Source organism: Lytechinus pictus, chromosome 15, assembly GCF_037042905.1.
Source record: "Lytechinus pictus isolate F3 Inbred chromosome 15, Lp3.0, whole genome shotgun sequence".
Classification (NCBI taxonomy): domain Eukaryota; kingdom Metazoa; phylum Echinodermata; class Echinoidea; order Temnopleuroida; family Toxopneustidae; genus Lytechinus; species Lytechinus pictus.
This window is the reverse complement of record NC_087259.1, coordinates 17,514,000-17,541,135: the sequence shown is the minus strand read 5'-3', so window position 1 is coordinate 17,541,135 and position 27,136 is coordinate 17,514,000. Positions and strand designations below refer to the sequence as shown.

Below are 27,136 nucleotides of genomic sequence, written 5' to 3'. Positions count from 1 at the left end.
AGTGAGTGGATGACGCCATCGGTCTCCTCATTTGCATACCCGCCAGGATGTGCATATAACTGTTTTGTGAAATTAACCAAAACTTTAAAATGTCATAACTTTTTTATTTTACATCTGATTTTGATGAAATTTTCAGTGTTATGCTTGTTGGATTTTTCTCTTTTTATTCAAATCAACTTTTTGTTGGGGTGGACTTGTCCTTTAATTGTTTTTGTGTTTAATTTTGAATAAACTGTTTCATAACAGAAAAAGTATTTGATTTTGATTTGTGTTGTTGCCTTTATTTCCTGTGCAGAACTGTTTACAAGGAAATAGAGGAAAAAATGGATTTAAACAAAGAAACACTTCAATCTGTGACGACTTACCAACAACCTGAGGTATTCCACCTACACCTGAGGAAAGTCCTATAGGCCACTGCTCTTCACGTACTCCTTTCCGAATCAGAATAGCTTTCTTTTCTTTCAAGTAATACCTCATGATTTCATTGTATGGATGATTAAGGGTAGTGTGGTGACATTCATCAAATACCAGCATGGACACATCAGTTATTTTGAATTCATTCTGGGTCAGGGCATTCACCAGCACCTGGGCAGTTATCATCAAGACTCGAACATTGCCTCTCCCAAGGGCCTCACTGAACATCTGCCCTTCTGCGAGGGACGTTACCTGCCCAGGAACGAACAGGTTTTGGAAGCCATCTCGCTGCTGCTTCTTCAAGTGCCTGGTGGGAACAATAAAGATGGCTTTGAAGTCTTCTTCTCTGCCAGCTTTCTTCATTTTCATCATGTTTTCATAGCAAATGTTAGCTGCTGTGATGGTCTTGCCTGAACCTGTTGGAGCACATATTACGTAGTTGACCCCTTTGATTCCAGGGTCAGCCAATTCCTTCTGGTAGCCTCTCAATGTCACTGGTTTTCTCTGCTCTTTTGGAGGTTGGTGGAAGTCTAGAAGGGAAGCGGCCAGAGCCCCGACTGTAGAATCACCCACTTGCTCTGGATCTGAAGCAGAATCTCTGACAACGTCTACAGGAAGATCCTCAGCTCCAGATGAAGCATTGGCACTATCTCTGGCAGTGTCGCCTTCACCAATTACAGGCTGCTGTTGGTGCGAGTTACTTGCAGCCATTTCTTCAGCCTGACTAAGACTGAGATCTACTATACGTTGGATAGTATCCTTTAGTTTGTCGGGTGTTGAGGATGGTTGGACCCCATGTTCTAGGGTGTGTTTGCTGGTATCAGCAGCCTCATGAAAGGAAGATTGTGTTGGTACCGGAATCTCTGGATCTGTCAGCTCATTCGATCCTGCTGCACTACCGCTGCGCAAGGGTCTGGCCTGACTTATCACTGATCCTGGCCTGGAATTATGAAGTTGGGCATCCCTATCATTATTGGCATGATGAATTCCACTTGGATCATTGCTAATTAATGGTGATGGTGAGCTGATCAATGAATTTGTGTGTGGAGGAGAGAGTTGAGCAGGAGCAACTGAAGTGGTCTTAACTTGACCTGGTACCAAGCCACTTTCCATTGTTCTGAGTGGCTCTGAACTCTTCAAGCCATGATCAGCAACACTTTCAAGACTGCTTCTAGATTCATTACTCTTGAGAGATCTTGGTGAGCTAAAATGGGTTGAATGGGCCATTTCAGTATATGACAGATCGCTAGTTAATTTGTTTATTTGTGCATTTTCTGGAACTACTGGCAGTGACTCTTTGCTCTTTAATCCAGGATTTTGACTTAATCCTGAGTTCTGACCTGTATTTCCACTGCTAGGAGAGGCTGGTGGTGTTGAATGTGGATGCCATGATTCAGGTGATCTTGATCTTGATCCAGGAGCTATTGCTCCATGTGAAGTGGCACCTTGACCATTTCCTGGGCTGCTCGGTGAAGAGACTGGATGTCGTGTATGAGGCAGACCTTTGGGTGTGCCCAGGAATTGACTGGGACCTTGGACTCCTATACCAGCTCCAGGATTAGGGTTTGATTCAGAGTGTTGGTATCTGTTGCCACTGGTAAGTGAATGTGTAGACTGTAAGCCAGGAACTTTGATTGGTTGTTCATAAGCTACAGTAGGACCTTGGCCACATCCTGGAGGCTGACTTTGGGATGAACCTGGGGATGGACTGGGACCTTGGACCCCTATACCAGCTCCAGGATTAGGATTTGATACAGAGTGTTGATATCTGTTGCCACGCGTAGGTGAATTTATAGACTGTGAGCCAGGAACTTTGCTTGGTGGTTCATAAGCTATTGTAGGACTTTGACCATATCCTTGAGGCTGACTTTGGGATGTACCTGGGGATGGACTGGGACCTTGGACCCCTATACCAGCTCCAGGATTAGGATTTGATACAGTGTATTGATATATGTTGCCACTGGTAGGTGAATTTATAGACTGTGAGCCAGGAACTTTGCTTGGTGGTTCATAAGCTATTGTAGGACTTTGACCATATCCTGGAGGCTGACTTTGGGATGTACCTGGGGATGGACTGGGACCTTGGACCCCTATACCAGCTCCAGGATTAGGATTTGATACAGAGTGTTGATATCTGTTGCCACTGGTAGGTGAATTTATAGACTGTGAGCCAGGAACTTTGCTTGGTGGTTCATTAGCTGTTGTAGGACTTTGATCATATCCTGGGCTGTTATGTGGTGGATGTCCTGGAGTGTGACCTAGAGGTGTGCCCGGAGATTGACTGGGAACTTGGCTTCCTCTATCAGGTGGTCCAGCTAATTGTTGGTGACCGGAAGTTCCTGGACCTGAAGGACTTTCTGACCCGAGCCTGAGGCTACCCGACTGTAACTTGCTCTGTTTCAGCTTTTCTGTAATTAGATCAAAGAAATGATATAGACAATCGGTGACAATTAATCATTATCATTGATATGTACTGAAGCATTCATTTCGGAAAGAAAAAGCCAAACAATTATTTAAATTGAACACCTTTAAAATCAAGATGTATTCAAGATGAATTGCAATACCATCATCGGATCAAGACCACCCATTTCCCAGCAACAATTTGACAAATCAAACAAGTTTGGGATTAGTACTTTCTGAGATATGTGGTGGAAAACGCTGATTCATCCAATGAAAACAGAAGAGGCCTTAATTTCTCCTTTTTTTATTTCAAGTGCTCTAGACATGATAAGCCGGCCTGACCAATCTAATAGCATGGCAAAGTCAGTTTTGCTTACATTGTTGCAAAATTACTGAAAAAGGAGGGAATGGGGTAATAAATGCTTACATTATTGAAGAAATTACTCTAACTGCTGTAAGATGGATGATAGCCCCCTTCACAGGTTGAGAGCATGGAAATTAATCTTGGAATACATGTTAAAATTAATAACTTCGCTGTCAATGTTCAAGTAATTGAACAATTATCACTGACAAACAATTGATCGCCAATCAGCCAATTACTCAAAACAGCAAGACATACATTGGTCCCCTCCAATAAAATTGACCAAAAAATATATAATATGAGAAAGGCTCATAAAATTAATACATTTAGCAAGGAAAAGTTTGATGCATACATGTAGGATATATGTTTTTGTTTATTAGTAGAGGTGACACATATAATTTTTTCCCTCAAAAGAAGAGTAAACAAAATTTTACCAAATAAATTATTGGGAGTTGTTAAAGAGACATTAAGGTCCTTTGAATCACATGCTATTTACAAAAAGCTTGACTTGTAAACATGTAATAATCTACAGTTTTTGTCATGCAAGCCCATCGGATAGGTCAAATACATATTCAACAAACACTCTATGAAATATCCCTTTTTAGTTTGGCAAGCATGTGTCAACTATTAAATTAGATAACCATTCTGTTTATACTACTGTAGTGTAGGGATTGACTTTAAACTTACACTTCTATCCATTCTTATCCAGGAATCATCCCTTTTTTTTAATAGAACATCCCTCATTTACAGTCACCATGTTTATACTAATTTCCAGTTCCTGAATGTACATGTACAGCTCTCTTAAACATTAACACATTAGACCGGGGGCTGGGAGAGTTTATTCAGCTGATCAGGTACATAAAGTTTGATGGTCCCATCATGTTGGCCTGAAATTAGTGGTCAAGGAATTGTGTTGCTGCTGGGTCATATCTTATACGGAAGGCCCAGAGGACCCAAATTTTGTCAGCCATCTTGGATTTTTCATGAAAATCATTTCTTTTCATATTTTTGAACAGACAATGGGAAAATATTAAATAAATATGCATTTCACAATGATTTATAGATAGTAGAAATCGATTGCAGTCGTTTTCTGGACAGTCCGGTTAATATATTTTTTTAAATATGAGAATGTAAACCACTTGGAAACGAAAAAGTAGACTTTCTTCTATCTGCTACATTCAAAGAATCGCTGGCACATCAAAGCCTTCCCCCCTCAGGGGGTTGCCGAAGTCACCCACCCCTTTTCCATATTTTGCCAATTTATGGGAAAATATGCCATATTTTGCCCCCATTGAGGCAAAAAACCCATTGTTTTCTGCTTTGTGATAAAGGCACTTTTATTCCTTTGAAACCACTTAGGAAAAAAGAGTAGAATTTCCTCTATCTGCTAAATATAAAGAAGTTCTGGCACATCGAAGCCTTCCCCCCTCAGGGGGTTGCCGAAGTCACCCACCCCTTTTCCATATTTTGCCAATTTATGGCGAAAATCTGCCATATTTTGCCCCCATTGAGGAAAAAAAACATTGTTTCTGCTATGTGATAGAGGCACTTTTTTATTTTATTCCTTTGAAACAACTTGGGAAAAAACAGTAGAATTTCCTTTATCTGCTACATAAAAAGAAGTTCTGGCACATCGAAGCCTAATTTATTTTGCCAATTTATGGTAAAATCTGCCAATTTGGAGCCCCTGAAGAGGGTAGGTGTCGATGTGTAGCTGATAGCAGGGTGCTACATAAGCACTTGCCCGATTGCCCAGGGCAAGTAAAAGTTAGAGTCGGGCAAGTGTTTTGAAGTAAAGACCAAAACTACTTGCCCGAATAGGGCAAGCAAAATTCTCATAATAGAATGACCAACATTAGGGTCGATATGATGTTGACCCTAATTTTGGTCATGGCAGGCAAGATGAAATCACTCTGGAAAAAGAAATGCAATAACAAGATAGATCAGTTCATGTCAAAAGAGAGAAAAAGGTCAATAGTTTATATAGGTTTTCCAGGTCAAATGTCCGCCGTGTCAGAGCAAGTGTCCGATTAGGTAATTCAAATGTCAATAGGGAATTCAAATGTCCTATTAGCCAGAATTGTATCCCAATAGATGAATAAAATGTCCTTAGAGAAGTCAAATGTCCGCACAATAGAATTTATTTTAAATAGATAAATCAAATGTCCATCTTGCAAATCAAATGTCCTAATAGGTAAAATAAGATGTTAATAGGGAATTCAAATATCCGTTCAATAGCAATTGTTACATAATCATGCATGAATTAAGGCATCAAGTCGTACATAGGTAAATCAAATGTCGTTTAGGTAATTCAAATGTCCATTTGGTAATGATGCTGAAAATAACCTGAAATTTTCTTATAATGTATGACGAATGTACACATTAAGTATCAAAATTCTGTTCAGTAGTAAATATTATTCAAACAATAGGGTAAAACCAATTAATTTGGTTTATTGAAATAAAAAGTGGAAAAAATACTTGAACATTTATTGAAAGCTTAACAGAAACAAACATGCTTCATACCGAGAGTGTAACATTAATAACATATTTATTTAAAGTAAAATGCGTTGAAATTCATTGTTATGTCTAAATATTTGTTCTCATCGAACATTGACAATATAGGCATCACTCTGCTAGTCTTACATATAGGGTCCAAAACAAGGTAATTACAAATTATCAAAAGATATGAAAAAATTAATAATTGTTAATAAAAATGACATTACTATTGTTTGAATTAAAAAAGAAATAAGAGGTACTTTTAATAATTCATGGTTAGTTGCATAATGATGTATTTTTAAGTACAAGAATTCGAAATATGTTTACCCTGCCTGAAAGAGCCTATCAAAATGATTACATCTTATCCAGCTAGATACACCCTACCCACCCTGTCTAATTAAATTGACTTAAAGTAATTAAAATCAATCCCAGCATTGAAAATTATATCGTCTTAGACTTTTATCTGAATTAAAATATAATTAAGTGGATTTCTGACAGCATTGCACGTTATGCCTCAAGAAATGCAAATGAGTGTATAAAATGTAACCGTTATGAATTAACATGTACTTTCAATTTTTCATTACAAATGAAAACGTTGATGACCTAATTTTCAGAATTTATTATCAAATTGACCCCTTTCCCATCAGCTTTCTTCACCCACTGAAGTCCTATCTTACCCCTATTCTCCTGCCTCCAATGAACACACTGCCGAGACCCACATTGTAAAGTTAAAATGCTGCACTAAAGATTGCAATTCACGCTCACTCATGCATGGAATTTTAATTTGATAATTCATGAAATTTAAATTGATAATTAATGACCATTAATTCATCACAACACCCTCAAGTTTGTAGGTTCCAAGGGACTCGCCTCTCAAAAACTGAAAGAATGAAATATGAAATATATAAACATGGCATTTAATTTCATAATTCATATGGAAAACTCATTATTTGTAATAAACTGATATTTAAGAAGAATTAAACAATAATTATTTTTATGACTTAAATAAGTTTCATAACTGTAAGGAACAAATATTTTAACAAATAATGAGTTTTTCATATGAATTTAAATGCCATGTTAAGATATATATATTCTGGGTTTGAGTAAAAAAAATATTGTAAATAATATCCGTAGTTTGTCCGTAGATCATGTTGTGTGGCGTTCGATATGTAGTGGAAGGAATATAATAATTTGGTAAATAAACAACATAATATGTAAGAAACATAGCATTTTACACCCATAGAGACTATTGAAATCACTATATGACATTCGTTTGTTTGCCTATAACAAATTAGTAGAGAAGGAAAAGTTGAAAAGGTGGAGCTGAATGGAAGGAAGAGAAAAGAGCCTGATACAAAAAGGCGCTCCATCTCCACTAAACGGCTCCAAAACAGGGGCGGGGTAGAATGAAAAGGGAAGAAATATATGAATGTGTACAAAAATAAATAAAGAAGACGAATAGAAACATACAGGGCCAAGACCCCACCCCCCCCCCCCCGAAAAAAGGATTGACAAAAAATGAATAAATCAATAAATAAAAATAAGGATAAATATCTAGGAGGTCGGCAAATTTGTGAAATGAGGCGGCGGGGGGATCCCTTGCCTGACAAATGGATAGATCGAGCAGGAAGGGAAAGGGAAAGCCGAGTGACAGAAAATGAAAAAGATGAATGATGAAAAATGAAGTTATCATGTTCGAGTAATCATTATTTCAAACCGTGGACGATTGAGATCCCTATACGACATTTGTTTTCCCAAGTGGGATATTACACTCTCTAATTGGACATTTAGTTCCCTATGTGACTTTTGGTTTCCCTAAGGGAGCTTGTCAAAAGTCCATGCACCGTTCTATACCGTCTTTACTGCATCCGGGTTTTCGCTTCGGCTTTCCTGCCCAACGTTCCCTTCTCTTCAAAGGAACGGCCGCCATCAAAGGCCCATTGATGCCACCGTTCTTTTGTTCGTCTTTCCTGCAAGTCTTAATTTCTGTCGAAATATCGAAGAATCTATTCTAAATAGCTCCCTCTACGACCAAAACAAATGCGTGCCTTCATATTGACTGTCGGATCGGAGAGTTCGGGTCACTGTTCTGAACTGTGGTTCGCATCTATCATGTCTGTAATGGAAGTTCGGGTGCATTTATAAAGCCACGGTAGCTTAATAAAAAATCACGCACGTTTCATAAATCGTTACGGATCTTTCGAATTTGCTGCAATAACCATGAAAACCTCTTTTTTTTTGCAATTGGAAGAAAGTCAATTCATGATGTTTTAGGTGGGAAAATAAGATTTCGCACATTTTCGTTTCATAGGCCCAAGCCATTCGTAGAATTCACGTCAATTTGTAATGTTCATTATAACTCGCATCTGAAACAAATGTCGGGAGCCCCCCCCCCCCAAAAAAAAAAAAAAAAAAAAAAAGACAGAAGGAAATAGAATGATAAAATAAATATGACCGGAACAGCTTGACACTATTACGCATAGATATATCAAAGATTCATTAGAAACTGTTGTTAATAGTTTGTTCAATTTTTGGACGGGCAACCATTTTCCCGGGATAATTTCTTTATCTCCTTGTTTTAAAGAAGCGGGACCAAAAGGGAAGGTGAAAAGATGAAGAAGAAAACTAACAAGTCATAGGGAAAGAAAAGGAAGGGGAAACAGAGAGAAATAGGAAAATAATATTGGGATGGAAGAAGAGGAAGGGTCAACAAAAATAGGAAGGAAAACAGTTGAAAGAGAAAAAAAAAGGAAATTTGAGAGGGGAAGAAATTTAGGATCGAGAATCAACGGGAGAGGGGGGACAAAATAATATGGAAATGGATAGAGACAGAAAATAAGGGGAAAGAAGTAGAGAGAGCTGGTGGACGATGGGGGAGAAATAAAGGGGGGAAGGGAGAGAGTGAAAGGGGAACAGAGGGGAATTAGACATGGAGTGGCCATGCTGAAACGGTTCTTTATTCTTTGTTCATTCAGGTAACAAGAAGAGAATGAAGAAAAATGAAGCCTAAAAGCTCGGAGTTAAATTGGCCGCAACTTTAATCTGATTGCGAACCCCTTCTAGCAATATTTCATGAAAAGATATACAGAGCAAAATAAGTGAATAAAAAAGGAAAATGAGTCAAAGGAAATTGAAAGAAAAAAAAAATAACTACTAAGATTTAAGAAAAACATGAGAAAGAGAAAGGGAAAATCGTGTACCGAAGAAATATAGTTATCGAATTGCTAATGTAGGAACCTAAAGCACTTATACCACATCAGTAATTATCAGGATAGGAAAGATAACAAAAGCAACATGATTATAAGGGTTGAAGCGGGCTCCTATTTGCGGCGACGGAAAAAATGGATTAAAGATTCAAAGATAAAAGGAAGAAGAATTAATGCAAGGAAACATGACAAGGGGAAGGGATAAAGAAATGAGCAGGTAAAAAGATTAATAAGAAATACAAGTGACAAAAATGGAGTGGGAGAATTGCAAACAGGAAACCCTCTTACATCTGCAGATCGCTTCCCTAGCTCTGTCATTGCCCATGAGTTCTTGGACCTATGATAATTACCCGTTCCGCCCGATTGGAATGACTGTGGGGGAACCAACCCGTCGATTTAATTTAACATGAATCAGAAGACCATGCCGTAGCCAGTGGCGTAACAGGCGGGGGGGGGGGGCAAGTTGCCCCCCTCCCCCCTGGCGGATTTCACCGGGAAAATAAAAGAAAAACGGGAAAAAGAAAAAAGGGAGGTAGAAAGAATGGGGAAGGAAAGGAGGAAAAGGAAAGGGAAAGGGAAAAGAAAACGAAGAAAAAAACATTTTTAATGGAAAAGGAAGGCAAGCGGGAAAATGTACGAAAGAAGAACATTTGAGAAAGAACAAATCATTCCGAACTAGGCCGATGTAATGCAAAAGCACGGTGGGAAATAAATTAAAAGATGACAAAATGGTAACAATAGCGGGAAACGAAGGTAAAAATTTAATTAATAAAAAGCTTAATTGGAAAACGAAGAAAAAGGACAAGAAAAAAAAAACGACCGGGCTACCGATAATTGAAATTAAAGAGCGGAAAAAAGATGGACTGCATACAACATTTATTAAAATAGCGGCAATCTGCGAGGTTTAAATGACTTTGATATCAAGAAGTTTCGGGGGCTCCGCCCCGGACCCCAACCGCTCAGCACTGTGTATGGAAGGATGGGGCCATGACTCCCAAAAGTTCTATAAATAAGAACAAAAAACGGAGGAAAGAAAAGCAAAGGAAAAGTGTAGGATATGATTTTATTTACTGAATTTACTTCATTTCTCTATTATAAGTATTATCTTCGTTAGCATTTCTATCATTTCCTTATCATTTTATCTTCATAAATCGATGAGGTGGGAGGAGAAGAATTACGAAGGACGAGCAGACGTACATGTAGAATGGGGGAGCAGTAAAAAGGGATGAGAATAATAATGATGAGGAAGGATACGAAGAGGAAAATGGAAGATAAAGAAAAAGGAGATGCAAGAAGAACACGAAAAGAGAGAATGAGGACATGAAGAAAAAGATAATGTTTTATCAGCAAGCTTTGCTTATCAGTATATTACATCATCTGATCGAGTTTTTTTCTCATCTCTATCGTTCTCTGCATGGGTATAGTGTTTAATTCATTGTTCTAATTGTCATGTTAAAACTCTTCGATTAACTTTGATAAATGATACGTAATTTTGTCTTTAGAATTTTGTCGAGTATCAACAAGCATTCTAAATTGTTTACAAAAGTGCAGTGATCATCGGATTTTTTCAGATGTCACGAATCAAGCACCATTTCTCGATGATGTTCTATTTTAGAAATAATCTTTTGAGCACCAAACAAAGTATGTTGTAATGTTATTCAGACCCAGATCGTGAAGTCTGTCCCGATAGATGGTTTACAAGAAAAAAATACGCAGACATTTTGGTCGGTCGCCAAATCGCTGGGAAAAAAAATGAAAAGGGCTAAATTTTCCAATAAAACACATTTGATTTCATACCTATCACATCACAATCATTTAGGGCCATGCTCATATAATACAGTAATAGGGAATGGAATGGTGACATGAACTTTTCTGACCGGGATTTACCAATATAATTATAAACTTAAAAGCGTTAAATCATAAAGAAGGAATATCAGCGGATACACTGCAGTTTTTTGTAATAAGAATAGATTAAATAGGAGGCCTACAAGAAGCATACATTGTGTGTGAATTTTATATCATCAAAAATTATGTTTCTTGGTATTATTCATTGAATGTGTGACTTTCGTAACTTTCAGTATTTTCATTTATTATAATCATCAAGGCTACCACATTCACTACCACCGCCACCACCATCATCAGTGTTAATTATCATCACTATCATCAGCAGGATCATTATAGTCAAGTCAACAGCAAATCATCTATGTCATTATCGTAGTTATTGAAATTAGGATCATTTTGGTAAGGAAATAATAAAAATTAGAGAAAGGTTGTAGCGGGAAGGGGGGGTGTGAATTTGTTCTAAAGTAAAATCAATGTGAGTAGAATAAACTTTGTTTTTATCTATATTGCAGTGATGGTAAACATCATTGCAATACTATTTAGGATGCCATGATGTTCAATAATTCAAGCTTCAAAATTCAATACTTCACGGGTAAAGATATGGGGCCGTAAGCTGCAGGGAGATAATTATGTAGAATAATATTAAAATTAGATCATTACTCTAAAATAGATGAAATGTAATTATTATATATTTATTATTTATATTAGTTTGTACACTTAATGCCCTAACGGCAAAAGCAAATAGGGCCATGATATAGTCTTCTCCATCAAGAGAATTGAACATTATTTTCCTTTCAGGATTAATAGTCATTGCCCAGGCCTATGATCGTGAAAAAGCAAGATCACTGACCCGTATAGTAGAGAATCATTGACAATGGCATGCTCAGCGCGTTCGCCACAGAGAACAATGGGAGAGACGCGCACAGACTTTAGTTCCCCATATCCGCTGTCGTGATTATAGTCGTAATTTCAATAGATTAACTTACTTCAAAAGACCGTTGGCTGGTCCGATGGGGAATCTTTTGTACTATAGTGTATTAAAGTGCGTATATACAGTAACTACCGTCCCGACTTCTTTTGTGCTATTTAAAAGATTTCTTTCACCACCATCGAGTAGCAATTAGCACGTAAAATCGCATAAAATACCTGACAAAACGGGTCTAATGTTCATGATTACCAGCATCACCATAATCATTACTATTACCTTTCATATATTTATAATTATAGAAAATATAAAATTGACATTGGAGAACGATTGGAAATAGATAATGAATGATGATGATAATGATAATAACAGTGATGATGATAATGATAATGATAACAATGAAGTGATATTAACGGACATGATAATACGAATAATAATATAAGTGAAAATGTTGATGATCAAATTATAACAAATGAAGATGATTGGTATATTTTGCGGTATAATGAACCATGTATAACATGAGACACGTTTTTCCTTTATCATGTTTGTTATAAAAGGATTTTTATATAATGATCCTGAAATACATAGATTATATTTCAGTTTTCAAACAAAATTAAGAAGAGGGAGAATGGATGGCCTTTATCTAATTATGGAAAAGTTTTTGCTGGTTGCCAAGTCCGATGCAGTATCAATCATGATTGCATACCGAGGTCGATGCGATTTTTATATCAACGTCATCATCCCCCAGAGTTTATCAAGTTTAATTTGAGTTTGTGTGCATTTTCGCAAAAATTGAAATTTGTCATGTTTGTAATACGAGATTATTCTAATTTTAGAGTGCTGTATCATCCGAACTGCATGCCATCCCGGCTATATACGTACGTTTTGAATTCATCGCCTAATTCAATTTCTGGATGCATGATACCATGCACTGCAGTTAAAGCGGAATGTCTCGGTCATATGTCAAAACTTAAGGTAATAATATTCAAACATATCAGCTCTTTTTTTAACTGTGATCCATATCCACTCACAATTTTCATACAAATCTCGAATTTTCCGCTTCCGCTTCGCATCAGTTGCTTATTTGTATAACTATATTTTTCATGATTACAAAAATTGCTTAGAATTTTTATTCTTCAGGTAGAAATGTCAAGATTTTCAGCTCACGCTTCGCGCTCACATTATTAACTTGTTGAAATATGTAACGTTTTCACTTACGGATATTACAAGCAGCCGTTAACAGTTCCCTTTTTATCAGAATGATCAAAACTCAATTTATTCATCTCGTTTAGGATGACAAACATTGCCAGAATGCCACTTTAGGACAAAATACATGAAATAATAATTTAAGAAATATCTCGCGCCTCGCGCTCGCACTATTTAAAAAAGGCTTATGAGACTATGTTAGATTTATTTTGATTTATAAGAATAAAGCTTAGAATTGACAATAGGACTACCCCTTCAAACAAAACAAAAAATCAGATTTGAGCGGCTGATCGCGGGTCATGCCTTTTGTGGATAAAAAAATTCCGCCCGCCCCCCCCCCCCTTCATCGCTGTGATGCCAACACTGAACAGTTAAATGTTCTTACTCGCGATGAACATGAACAAAGGTTATTTTGCCGAAAGCATGAATCCAGTTAATGTTTATTTAACCACATGTCTATCAGGGTTTTTGTATGAAAAAAGATGAAAAAAAGATCGGGCTCAGTGTGATTAAAAAAAAAAATCTTACCCGCGCCTGAACATTAACCCTTAAAGGACCGGGCTATTTGAGATGTATTTAGGACTGGGGGATGATGCCCCCCCCCCTTCTCATATCGGCCGCTGTTCACACGATCGCGCCGAAATTTGGTACGCACATTCCTTGCCATATAAACTACAAGATAGTATTAAACAATTCTGAAAATAATTATTTTTTATTTATTATGAATAAGATATGCAAATTTATTCATGAAAAGCATTATTTGCATATTTTCCACCCAATTTCACTTCAAAGTTTCTTCTTTTTTTCTGATCTCATATAATATTTGTAACCTTATTTATATTAAACCCTAAATTAATCAAGCAGACCAATTAGAGCGACAAATATTCACACTTTTATAATTATATTTCATCTCCCATACACTTTGTACACAAATTATGAAAATGAGCCATTTTCGGCATGACATTGTCTCGTAAAAAGTCAAGTGACGTCGCGATGCTTATACCCGTATGTCACAAATTCGGTCTCAAAAGTTGCGCGAGACTTCAAAAAAAGGTCATAAAATTTTGCGGGGCTATCTGTTTGCGTTTCAGAAATATCGTGCGAAGTGTCGAAGGGGGGCATCATGCTCCCCCAGTCCTTTTAGGGTTAAGTTTTAGACGGTCAACACGGTCTATTCTTGAAACTAAAACAACATGTTCATGCTATTAAGCTCAATTAATCTATCAAAACAATCTAAATCTAGTTGAACTTGTTACTACTGAAGCCTGAAAGCAGGAAGTATAAACATTTGTAGAAGCGTAGCTTTTGGAAAATATAACAATTAAACGTACACGCCACTGAACTATTATCGGCCTTTGCATGGATCCTCGCATTGTCAACATAGAGGGCGCTCATGCAAAAACAACAAATCGGATAGTTGCTTGAGAGGATTCATCGAGGTGTCACTGTAAAAGATAAAAGAGCCGCGTCCGTTTTCGCTGCAAAAGGGCACGCTGGCGTCTTGAATGGCAAGAGCACTGACCCGTAGGAAAGAAAAATGGACAATGGCACGCTGAGCGGGTTCGCCGTAGAATATAAAGGTAAAGACGCACACACACTTTTGACAAGACGCCTAATCGGATATTTGATATAGCTATATGGACACTTTGAACCTACGTGGACATTTGAAATCCCTTATCGGACATCCATATTCCTATGCGGACATTTGTTCATGTACACGGACATTTGAAATACCTATAAGGACGATTGGTTCCAATCTGCGGACATTTGACCTGGAAAACCTATAAAACCGCTAAACTTTCTTTTGACGAGGTTTAACTTTTTTTCAAGGATTTTTTCGGGCAAGTGAAATAGATTTTTGGGGAAGTATATTCCAACTATCTAAAAAGTTACTTGCCTGACCGGGCAAGTGCTTCTAAAAAGTTATGTAGCACCCTGCTGATAGAAAGAAAGCCTTTTCTTTCATTTCCAGGTGGTTTCAAAAAATGAAAGTGACATTACTATAGTTCAGAAATGCCTTTTAACTCAATGGTGACTCCAAAATAATGAATTTTCTAATAACTAGGCAAAATCAACGAACAGGATAGGGTGACTTAATATTTGGCAGCCCCTGAAGAGGGTAGGCATCGATGTGCCAGTATTTCTTTATATAAAAAGCCTACTCTTTCAACCCCTAGGGGTTCCAAAAAATAACAAGTGGAATGCCTCTGGTGGTCTCACCTGCATCAAGCGATTGAAAATATCAGCAGCAGTGCTGACTTTGAAAACTACTGTAAAGTAATTATTCACAAAAAACACCATTCATATAATGATACAATACTACGTTCATTGACATTTGACCTTGATCATGTGACCTAAAACGTGTCAGTGAAACTTGATTACCCCTATATCCACATTTTATACATTATATCTATAAACTTTGAAAGTTATGACAGCAATCTAATTACTTCTAAAATGGCCAATGACCTTAAATGACCTTTGACTTTGGTCATGTGACCTGAAACTCACATGAGATGTTTTGTGATACTTGATTATGATACATGCAGACCTGCCAACCAGTACGTTTTAGCCGTATTTAGTACGTTTTTTCTTTGAAAAATACGTTTTTTGTTTATAAATTTTTTTTTACTACATCGTAATTTATTGAGAAAAATAATCTCTATATGTCTCTATTTCATAAAACGTACACAAATATGGTTATTAGATCAATGTAATTTCAGGTAACTTTTTTTTTTTCAATCATTTTGTTAAAACCAGGGTGAAGATATACACATGTTTTAATGTTTTTTTTTTCATCTGCAAGAGCAGTGCGCATTTTAGCTTGCATGCAGCTTGAGCGCCGCGATGAGCGAGTGCGCCAAGCATTTTATTATGAAATACACTTTTTGGGGAAAAATACAGTTTTTTTTTTCACAGAATACAGTTTTTCATTCCCAGAGGTTGGCAGGTCTGCATATTTATCTCACACGGTAAAAATACTGAATTTTTTGTCAAAATACTGATTTTGGGGGATAAGAATACTAAAAATGCAAAATACAACTTGGCAGCTCTGTATATGACCTGAAACTGGCACAGGACATTCAGTGATACTTGATTACTCTTATGTCCAAGTTATATGAATCAGATCCATAAACTTTCAAAGTTATGATGGTAATTCAACAAATACCCCCAACTTGGTCAAAGTTCATTGACCTTTGACCTTGGTCATGTGATCTGAAATGCGCACAGGATGTTCAGTGATACTTGATTACACTTATGTCCAAGTTTTATGAACTAGACCAATAAACTTTCAAATTTATGATGGTAATGCAACAAATACCCCTAACTTGGCCAAAGTTCATTGACCTTACATGTAAATGACCTTTGACCTTGGTCATGTGAGCTGAAACCCGCACAGGATGTTCAGTGATACTTAATTACTCTTATGTCCAAGTTTTATGAATCAGATCCATAAACTTTCAAAGTGAAGATGGAAATTTAACAAATACCCCCAACTTGACCAAAGTTCATTGACCTTAAATGACCTTTGACCTTGGTCATATGACTTAAAACTCGAGCAGGATGTTCAGTAATACTTGATTACCCTTATGGCCAAGTTTCATGAACTAGGTCCATATACTTTCGAAGTTATAAATTTCAAAAACTTAACCTTAGGTTCAAATTTTGATGTTGATTCCCCCAACATGGTCTAAGTTCATTGACCTTAAATGACCTTTGACCTTGGTCATGTGACCTGAAACTGGCACAGGATGTTCAGTGATACTTGATTACTCTTATGTCCAAGTTATATGAATCAGATCCATAAACTTTTAAAGTTATGATGGTAATTCAACAAATACCCCCAAATTTGTCAAAGTTCATTGACCTTTGACCTTGGACATGTGACCTGAAATGCGCACAGGATGTTCAGTGATACTTGATTACTCTTATGTCCAAGTTATATGAATCAGATCCATAACCTTTCAAAGTTATGATGGTAATTCAACAAATACCCCCAACTTGGTCAAAGTTCATTGACCTTTGGCCTTAGTCATGTGACCTGAAATGCGCACAGGATACTTGATTACTCTTATGTCCAAGTTTTATGAACTAGACCAATAAACTTTCAAAGTTATGATGGTAATGCAACAAATACCCCTAACTTGGCCAAAGTTCATTGACCTTAAATGACCTTTTACCTTAATCATGTGACCTGAAACTCACACAGGATGTTCAGTGATACTTGATAACTCTTATGTCTAAGTTTCATGAATCAGATCCATAAACTTTTAAAGTTATGATGGTAATTCAACAGATACCCCCAATTTGGCCAAAGTTCATTGACCCTAAATGAGGGTGGGGGAGAATTTGGCAGCCCCTGATGGGGGTAGGCTTTGGTGTGCGAGCAAGTCTTCATGTGTTGCTGATGCAGAAAATCCTACCTTTTCATCTCGAAGTAGTTATAAAACAATAAAAGAGACTTATATGCAAAGCAGAAATGCCATTTGTCTCAATGGGGCTCCAACTTGGCAGATTTTCCCATAAATTGGCAAAATATGGAAGATGGGTGGGTGACTTTGGCAACCCCCTGAGGGGGATAGGCTTCGATGTGCCAGTGATAACATAGCAGATAGAAGAAAATCTACTCTTTCGTCTCAAAGTGCTTTAAAACAATAACAAGTGGAGCGCCTCTGGCAGTCTCACCTGCATCACGCAATTCAATATAGCAGCAGTGCTGACTTTGAAAACTACTATATATAACATAATTATTCCAAAAAAAGCAGAATTCATATAACGATACAATACTATGTCAAATGACAATAAATGACAGTTGACCTTGATCATGCGACCTAAGTCTTGTCAGTGATACTTGATTACCCCTATATCCACATTTTATAAACTATATAGGTCTCTAAACTTTGAAAGTTATGACAGCAATCTAATAATTACCTCCAAAATGGCCAAGTTCATTGACCTTAAATGACCTTTGCCTTTGGTCATGTGACCTGAAACTCGCATGAGATGTTTAGTGATACTTGATTTATGTCCAAGTTCTATCAACTAGATCCAAACACTTTCGGAGTTATGATGGTTATTCAACAAATCCCCCCAACATGACCAAAGTTCATTGACCTAAAAATGACCTTTGACCTTGGTCATGTGAGCTGAAACTCGCACAGGATGTTCAGTGATACTTGATTACTCTTATGTCCAAGTTTTATGAATAAGATCAATAAACTTTCAAAAGTGAAGATGGAAATTCAACAAATACCCCCAACTGGACCAAAGTTCATTGACCTTAAATGACCTTTGACCTTGGTCATGTGACCTGAAACTCAGGCAGGATGTTCAGTAGTACTTGATTAACCTTATGTCCAAGTTCCATGAACTAGGTCCATATACTTTTTAGGTTATGCTGTCATTTCAAAAACTTAACCTTCGGTTAAGATTTGATGTTGAAGCCGCCGCTGTCGGAAAAGCAGCGCCTATAGTCTCACTCTGCTAAGCAGGTGAGACAAAAATGGATTAACTACATAGTAGAAACACTTTTTCCTCCATGTGACTCCAAAATGGCAAATTTTCCCCAAAAATAGGCAAAATATGAAAAAGTGGTTGGGTGACTTTGGCAGCCTCGTGAGGGGGTAAGCTTTGCTGTGCCCTAACTTCTTTATATGTAGCTGATAGAGAAAAGTCCACCCTTTCATCTCCAAGTGATTTCAAGAAAATAAAAGTTGTTTGTCCACCTAGCTAAAACATCATTTTGCCACATTGGGGGCTCCAAAAAGCAAGATATTTTAATAGTCAAGCTACGGATAAGGGTTTGGTAACTTGACATTCTCTTGCAGGACTACATGAATGCTTTAAGGTGCCTGAACGTAATTGCTTGCAACATGCAGAGCAAATGCCTCCTCTAACTTTTCCAAGAGGTTTCATTATTAAAGTTGCTTTAATATACTATGTAGAAAATGCCTTTTGCCCTCATACCCATATTATGTAATATACACCCTTCTATCGCTACGCTCATTACACGCATTTATGCATGCTAGTTACACCAGCAAAGCCGAGGCAAGATCGATTGAGTCTCTTGTACTCTCTTGAAAGGTTGCTCCCCAAAAATACTAATTTCCATACAGTTGCAATTTATTTTTCATTAGTAACTTGGGAGTAATTTTGTATTCACCAGAGCGCTCGAAAACTTGAATTTTGGGCATATATTTGTATACGCCCTCTATTGGTGGAAAGTAATATGGCAAGACAAAAAGGTATTAATTTTGAATGGATTCCCTCACATTGTGATGTTACCGGCAATGAGACCGTTGATAAAGCTGCCAAGAAAGGAGCGGCGAAAAATTTTGTAGACATTGTTTTACCAAACACTATAAACTTACATGCTTACGCATGACATTTTATAAATGTATCTGGCAAGCAGATTGGAATGTTTCTAGAAATGGTAGATTTTTATATATGCTATTCATGATCATGTTTTCAAGCAGGCATATAGAAAAGGATTTTCTTGGAAAGAGGAATGCCTCCTTCATCAAATTACAGTAGGTAAGTGCAAATTAAACTATTATATGTTTCAAATTAAACAGCACTCTTCAGGCCTCTGTGAGGTGTGCAAAGTATTTGAGACTATTGAACATTATGTTTTATTTTGTCCAAAATATGAAAAAGAGAGACACATTATGTTTAATAACCTTAAGATGAATGACCCAAATGTTAAACAATTGTTCATAAATCCTGATTATACACGGGAACTACTATGCCACTAACCGTTTTGACAGTTAGGGTGGTTTTGGGTTTTTTTTATTCAAACACAAGACATGAAAGAAGGATTTAAAATTCTTATTAATAAGAAACAAAGAAAAATACAAAACAAAAGAATAAGAAGGACGAGAAATATTAGAAGAGAGGGGGAATACATGTATATCAAGAAAGATATTATTAAAAAAATATATACATAGAAGTTAATAATAAAAACAGTACACCATCCAATTTTGTCCTTACAATGTACAATTATTTATCACATGCGTTATTTACAATTATGTAATTTCATATTTTAATTGTTATCTGACGAAGATTTTAGGAAATTCTATATAAATGCAATTACTAGTAGTAGTAGCCGTTAGGTTAGCTGGTGTGCCCTTTTCCACGAACAATCATTTAGCACGCACGATATTTAATTTGTCTATTTGTATTAAAGTGTTATTCCACGAAGATGTTTAATTTTGTAGGACCTACTACTAATAAAATAGGTGGATGGGTGACTAATCTATATTAATAATATATGTCACATAATCGTCACCAATGGTTTGACGTCGTATGGATCGCTTTCCTTTGCCGACGACGTCCTACTTACGAAAGCGACTGGCGCGTATAATCTGGAGAGATTGAAGAGCGCCATCATATTCAACAACAACAACAAACCATTGTCATTTTTCAATCTCTATTTTTAATGAAGAAAAAATAATTTAAAGAATCAAATTTACTTAAGAGCCAAGTTATATGATGAATATCTGTAATGGAAACTGACAGCACTTGTCAAAAAATCAAGCATTTGTCCCAAAGAAAAAGAGAAAATAAGCCAACTTTGGGCCAAACATTGCCAACGTATTTCACCTCACAGGGAGTAGTAACAGAGAACAAGGTTATATCTAGACCAAAAGCTTCAGTCTCTGTATTTTGGTTGTTCCGCTGAACTGCGTTGGCTCCACTCACCAATACATACATGTAGACTGAAAAGTTGTTGGCCCGTGGCTATAGACAACGTATAAGTGAACTAACGTTTTGTACATGTAGGTCGCGATTTAAAACTGTTTTTAAGCGAAATATACAGTTTCATGGTTCCCATTATCAGGGAAATATAAATAACTTAAGTAATTACGTACCTTGGAACAGAGTTATTGAAAAATTCCTCTGGATGATTGAGAAATCTTTCATCGAAGACATTTTCACCTAAGCTGACGGTTTTTCTTGTAAGTCACCATCTTTAATGACGTCATTATCCTTATTAACTTTTTAATGTCTCGATATATCGAATGTCATCTGCTACCTGTGATCGAAGCGGTTTAGCTCGCATATGGAGCAGATCGTATAATATCGAAAGCAATATTGATATCACATTCGTAAATTGTTGACGCCCTCTCCGTTCGTTGGTAAATATCTCATATTTTGGCTGCCATATTGGGGGTGATTCTCGAGACCAAGACAAGTAAACATCGGTAAAGTACTATTTTCATACCTTTTGATCTCCTTTTTTCATATTTCCTTATTTTTATGTATTCAAGACATTATTTAGGTAGTTTCTAAATCCTTAGACTGTAAATTCTATTTTTTTTAAATATTGAAGTCTGGACAGTACTAGTCGGCGAATTGGTGGACGTGATACACATGCAAGCTCACACTAATAACGAACTACCGTCGGTGAATGGGGATTATATTTATAGTGAAATGTCAGAAATTGTTAAGGAAATCCCAGAAACGACGGTTATTCCTGTCTAGGTTATATCATAACCTTGTTCATAGAATGAGTGCTTTGGCTCCAGTCCAATCACGTTAAAAAAGGAAACAAAATGTTTAACAAGTGGAATGCCTCTGGCCGTCTCACCTGCATCACGCGATTCAATATAGCAGCAGTGCTGATTTTGAAAACTACTATAACTCGCACAAGATGTTCAGTGATACTTGGTTACTCTTATTTCCACGTTTTATGAACTAGACCAATACACTTATAGAGATATGATGGCAATTCAACAAATACCCCCAACATGGCCAAAGTTCTTTGACCTTACATGACCTTTGACCTTGATCATGTGACCTGAAACTCGCACAGGATGTTCAGTGATACTTGATTACTATTATGTCCAAGTTTTATGAACTAGACCAACACACTTTCAAATTTATGGCTGTAATTCAACAAATACCCCAATTTGGCCAAAGTTCATTGACCCTAAATGACCTTTGACCTTGATCATATGACCTGAAACTTGCACAGGATGTTCAGTAATACTTGATTACTATTATGTCCAAGTTTCATGAATCAGATCTATAAACTTTCAAAGTTATGATGGTAATTCAACAGATACCCCCAATTCGGCCAAAGTTCATTGACCCTAAATGACCTTTGACCTTGGTCATGTGATGTGAAACTCATGCAGGATGTTCAGTGATACTTGATTAACCTTATGTATAAGTTTCATGAACTAGGTCCATATATTTTCTAAGTTATGATGACATTTCAAAAACTTAACCTTAGGTTAAGATTTTGATGTTGATTCCCCCAACATGGTCTAAGTTCATTGACCCTAAATGACCTTTGACCTTGGTCATGTGACATGAAACTCAAGCAGGATGTTCAGTAATACTTGATTAACCTTATGGCCAAGTTTCATGAACTAGGTCCGTATACTTTCTAAGTTATGCTGTCATTTCAAAAACTTAACCTCAGGTTAAGATTTGGTGTTGACGCCGCCGCCGCCGCCGCCGTCGCCGTCGGAAAAGCGGCGCCTATAGTCTCACTCTGCTATGCAGGCGAGACAAAAACTCTAAAAAAACAAAACGCCAAACATAAATGAAAGACGGATTTCAGCTGTCTTGATCCGCCTCTATCTTAAAGGTCAAGTCCACCCCAGAAAAATGTTGATTTGAATAGACTGAGAAAAATCAAACTTGCATAACGCTGAAAATTTGATCAAAATCTGTACAATAAGAAAGTTATGCCATTTTAAAGTTTTGCTTATTTTTCACAAAATATTTATCTGCACAACTCAGTGACGTGCAAACGAGACAGTCGATGATGTCCATCACTCACTATTTCTTTTGTTTTTTATTGTTTGAATTAATTAGACAATATTTCATTTTTTACAGCTTTGACAATAAGGACCAACTTGACTGAACCATATAGTATTAAATAATGCTAATTCCACATGTTCAGGGAGGAATTAATTATTGTTTCACTTGACATGAGGAGAAAATTAGAATATTTCAAATTTCATAAAATACAAAAGAAATAGTGAGCGGTTGACGTCATCAGTCTCCTCATTTGCATACCGAACAGGATGTGCATATAACTATTTTGTGAAATCAAGCGAAACTTTTAAATGTCATAACTTTCTTATTTTACATCCGATATTGCTGAAATTTTCAGTGTTATGTTTGTTGGATTTTTCTCTTTTTATTCAAATGAACTTTTTATTGGGGTGGACTTGTCCTTTAATGTAGTTCAGCTACAACTGGGGAGACAGAGACTTAAGACGTGAAACTTTATTTTTCAGTCCAACTTACCATACATATCTTTTACATTATTGCACAAATCCTGGCGTCCAATTTCTTGCAAGTCGTCAATAAGATCACTCGGGTCGTCTTCCCCATATTTATATTCGTTTGGTTTCTTCAACATGTATTTAAAGAAGTCGAGAAAATTTTTCACACATTCTTCTGTATCCTTCTGTGGTAAGTCTTTCAAAAAAATCAGATCTTTCTTTTCGTCTTCTGTTAAATTTTTCTTGATATACAACAATATATTTCTGTAGTTTTTCACTTTTCCAGTTGAAGCCATGTTGATTGAACAAGGTCAAGGTACTGGTAGGTAGACAGAATCTGCACACATATACGGTGTACGTGTACGGTACGTGTGTACAAAACTCAAAAGCAGCAGCAGGCTGCCTCCGCGGAGAAAACGCATCGGGCCGGGCTGCGCGTTTCCGTTTTACACCCTGGCGAAGGCATTTTCCGGAAAAATAGCCACAAAGCGACTAGTGAAGAGTCTACGTCTACGTTTGTTTACATAATCAGCTGGGCGCGTGATCCAAAAGTCCGCACCGAAGATATCCGCAGAACATACGTGCAAATGCAGCTGAGCTTATATAGACCAAAAGCTTCAGTCTCTGTATTTTGGTTGTTCCGCTGAACTATATACGTTGGCTTCATGATTTTTTTTTTACTTTATCGCACATGATCGTTTATATGAATGAAAACGAATAATAGCTAAAATATTGAAAAATAAAACACATAATTACTTTTTTTCATATTATATCTTTCCTTATATCTATCATATCTCTCTATCCACTATAGCAATCTATGGAACTACATGATGTATCTATCTGTTAATTTGTCTATCTACTCTGTCTCTCTCATTCTCTATCTATCTGTCTATCTATCTATCCAACTAACATCTATCTCTCAAATTCTCTATCTATCCATCTGTCTCTCTTTTATTTCTCTCTATCCATCTATTAATCTACTCGTGCAATATCAACACTGCTTCGACTTCCTTCGGGAGTCTATTTCCTCAGCTCTACTTTTCCCTTTTTTGTGCTCGATTCGATTCAATTACTACTTTATTTACTTGTTATACCATTGTTAAATGTCTTGTATTGCATAATGAGTTTTTTTTTCTGAAGGTTGCCTCCTATTCTCTTTCAAATTCCACCTCTTGCTTTCCCTTCTCTTTGTCTTATCCCAATTTCTCTTCCTAATTCTCTCACCTCTTTCCTCTTCTCTCTCCTCTTTCTTAATCTTTCATGCCGCTTTTTCCTTCTTTGGTGACACTTTGTAGTACTTTTGGCCTTTTGTATTTATTTATGATACATTTCTTTTTCATCTGTATGAATTTGTATTGTATTTGATATTAATTTATAATGTTTACTTTATATTTTGTTATGATTCTATTTGTATGTAAACATTCACTTATTTCAGTCTTTGACTGCTTGTGATTGTATTTTGATAGTTTTTATTGCAATAAAATCATATATCTCAAATTCTCTCTATCTATCCATCTGTCTGTCTTTTTCTCTCTATCCGTCTATCTATCTCTCGAATTCTCTCTATCTATCCATCTGTCTGTCTGTCTCTCAAATTCTCTCTCTCTCTATCTATCTATCTATCCATCTGTCTGGCTTTTTCTCTCTATCCGTCTATATATCTATCTCTCAAATTATATCTATATATCTATATATCTATCTATCTATCTATCTATTTATCTATCTATCTATGTAACTACAGTATATATCTATCAGTTAATCTTCTCTGTCTCTCTCATTCTTTATCTATCTAACATCTATCTATCTCTCTCTCTCTCTCTCTATCTATCCATCTGTCTTTCTCTAGTTCTCTCTCTCTCTATCAATCTATCTTCTATCTATCTATCTATATGTAACTGCAGTATCTATATCTATCTGTTAATTTGTCGCTCTTCTCTGTCTCTCTCATTCTTTATCTATCTAACATCTATCTATCTCTCTCTCCCTCTATCTATCTATCTATCCATCTGTCTTGTTTTCTCTCTTTCTCTATTTCTCTTTTTCCGTCCATAATTATCTATCTATCTATAACATCTCTCCCTCTCTCAAGTTCTCTCCCCCATCTATCTATATATCTATCTATCTATCTATCTATCTATCTATCTATCTATCTATCTATCTCTCTATATATCTATATATCTATCTATCTATCTATCTTCTATCTATTTATCTATCTATGTAACTACAGTATCTATCTATATGTAACTACATTATCTATCTATCTGTTAATTTGTCTATCTTCTCTGTCTCTCTCATTCTTTATCTATCTATCCATCTAACATCTACCTATCTCTCAAATTCTTCTCTCCCTCTCTCCCCCTCTCTCTATCTATCTATCCATCTGTCTGTCTTTCTCTATTTCTCTCTATCTATCTTCTCTCTATCTTTTATCTATTATCTATCTATCTATGTAACTACAGTATCTATATATCTGTTAATTTGTCTATCTTCTCTGTCTCTCCCATTCTATATCTAACATATATCTATCTCTCTCAGATTCTCTATCTCTCTCTCTCTCTCCCCCTCTAGGCTATCCATCTGTCTGTCTTTTTTTTTTCTCTCTCTCTATTTCTCTTTATCCGTCCAATCTATCTATCTATGTCTCTATCTATTTATCAGTCTTCTATATATATCTTTCGGCATCTAAGTGTATCAATCCATCAAACTTCAATTTTCTTTCTATTATATTTATCTGTTTATTTTTATTTTGTCTGTTATTCTATTCATTTAGTTAATAATTTATATAACTTTTCATAAAAAAACGTAACTGCAAAAGCATGTTCGGATTTCACTCATATGACTGCTCTCTGTACATGAAGTGCCGAGGAACTCTATGCTCTGATCAGTAACTGTGCAGATTGTATGCGGTGGTGTGGGACTCGCCTGTGTCGCACGCTGCAACCAGCGACGTGTGTAGACTCTTCACTAGTCGCTTTGTGGCTATTTTTACGGAAAATGCCTTCGCCAGGGTGTAAAACGGAAACGCGCGGCCGGGCTGAAAAAAAAACGAGGCGATGTCGGATTAGCTCATGAAATCAAAGGGAAAATATTAATTACAATATTTGTGCATGCGTCCATATGGTATCTTGTCTTCGCTTTAAAATAATTTGATATTTACTACTAGACACTCAATTCATATTCGTAGTGTTAATCACGATTGTCCTCTGTTAATTATCATTCAGCTCCGATCAATCAGCAAGTAAGAAAGTTTGAAAAAAATAAACCCCTAGTGAATGAATAGTATATCCCAAGGTTGAAGCGGGGATTCCCCATGTTTGTTTTTACCATGGATCTATATGATTTTTACACGCTGAGCTCAGCCCCACAGACTGTCACTCTCTCGCTGCTGAAGGCTTGCTTATCAGTAGCAGGGCTTGGTGGGTATATGTGTAGTTCACGATGACGTCACAATTCCTGAAACATCTAAAGAAACATAGAGATAGAAATTGTCCTCAGTCTGAACACAGTCTTTACAGTCAATAAATCTCTCATGGTCTTCCTTCTGTTCAGTCTTAATTGGCATTAACATGGTTAAGATTGAAGTCAAAATAGTTGGATTCAGTCTCTCTGCCATCATCTCCATGTTCTACCAGTCCAAAATATCGTCGTCGTCGTTAACGTTGCTGTCGATGTCCGTTGTGCCATTGGTGTTGTCTTGTCGCTATATCCTTGTTCTTCCATCTGTTTCTTCCGTCCGGGAGGCAGTAGTACGTCTTTCTGTCTGTCTCTTTTCATGATCACTGTCGTCATCGTCGTCCTCATCATCGAGGCCCTCGAGGGTTTCTATTGTCATCCCTTTTGTCCTGCTCCTCAGAATAAAACTTCATTGCCGAACTTGATTTAGGAGGAGGTAGAGGCATTTGGTAAAATGTTTAAGATAGTCTTCAAAGCAATCCTCCATCTCTTCTCATATATGTATGGCATGATAACCAGTATGATGTATTTACTATTGCTGGTTGAAATACGGGTTCTCCACCATGTTGTGTTGTCGCTGGATCTAATAATG

The 27,136-nt window shown here is 36.7% G+C and overlaps 1 protein-coding gene across 1 annotated transcript in view; it reads right to left on the bottom strand.

Moving 5' to 3' along the window:
* Positions 1 to 26,880, bottom strand: part of LOC129277356 (interferon-induced helicase C domain-containing protein 1-like) — a 41,824-nt gene extending 14,944 nt beyond the window's left edge. Inside the window, exons 1-2 of the mRNA XM_064110011.1 lie at positions 26,721 to 26,880; positions 366 to 2,822 (exon numbers count right to left, since the gene is read on the bottom strand). Coding sequence (XP_063966081.1) covers positions 366 to 2,822; positions 26,721 to 26,880 — 2,617 coding nt within the window. The remainder of the gene's footprint in view (positions 1 to 365; positions 2,823 to 26,720) is intronic.
* Positions 26,881 to 27,136: the final 256 nt, after the last annotated feature.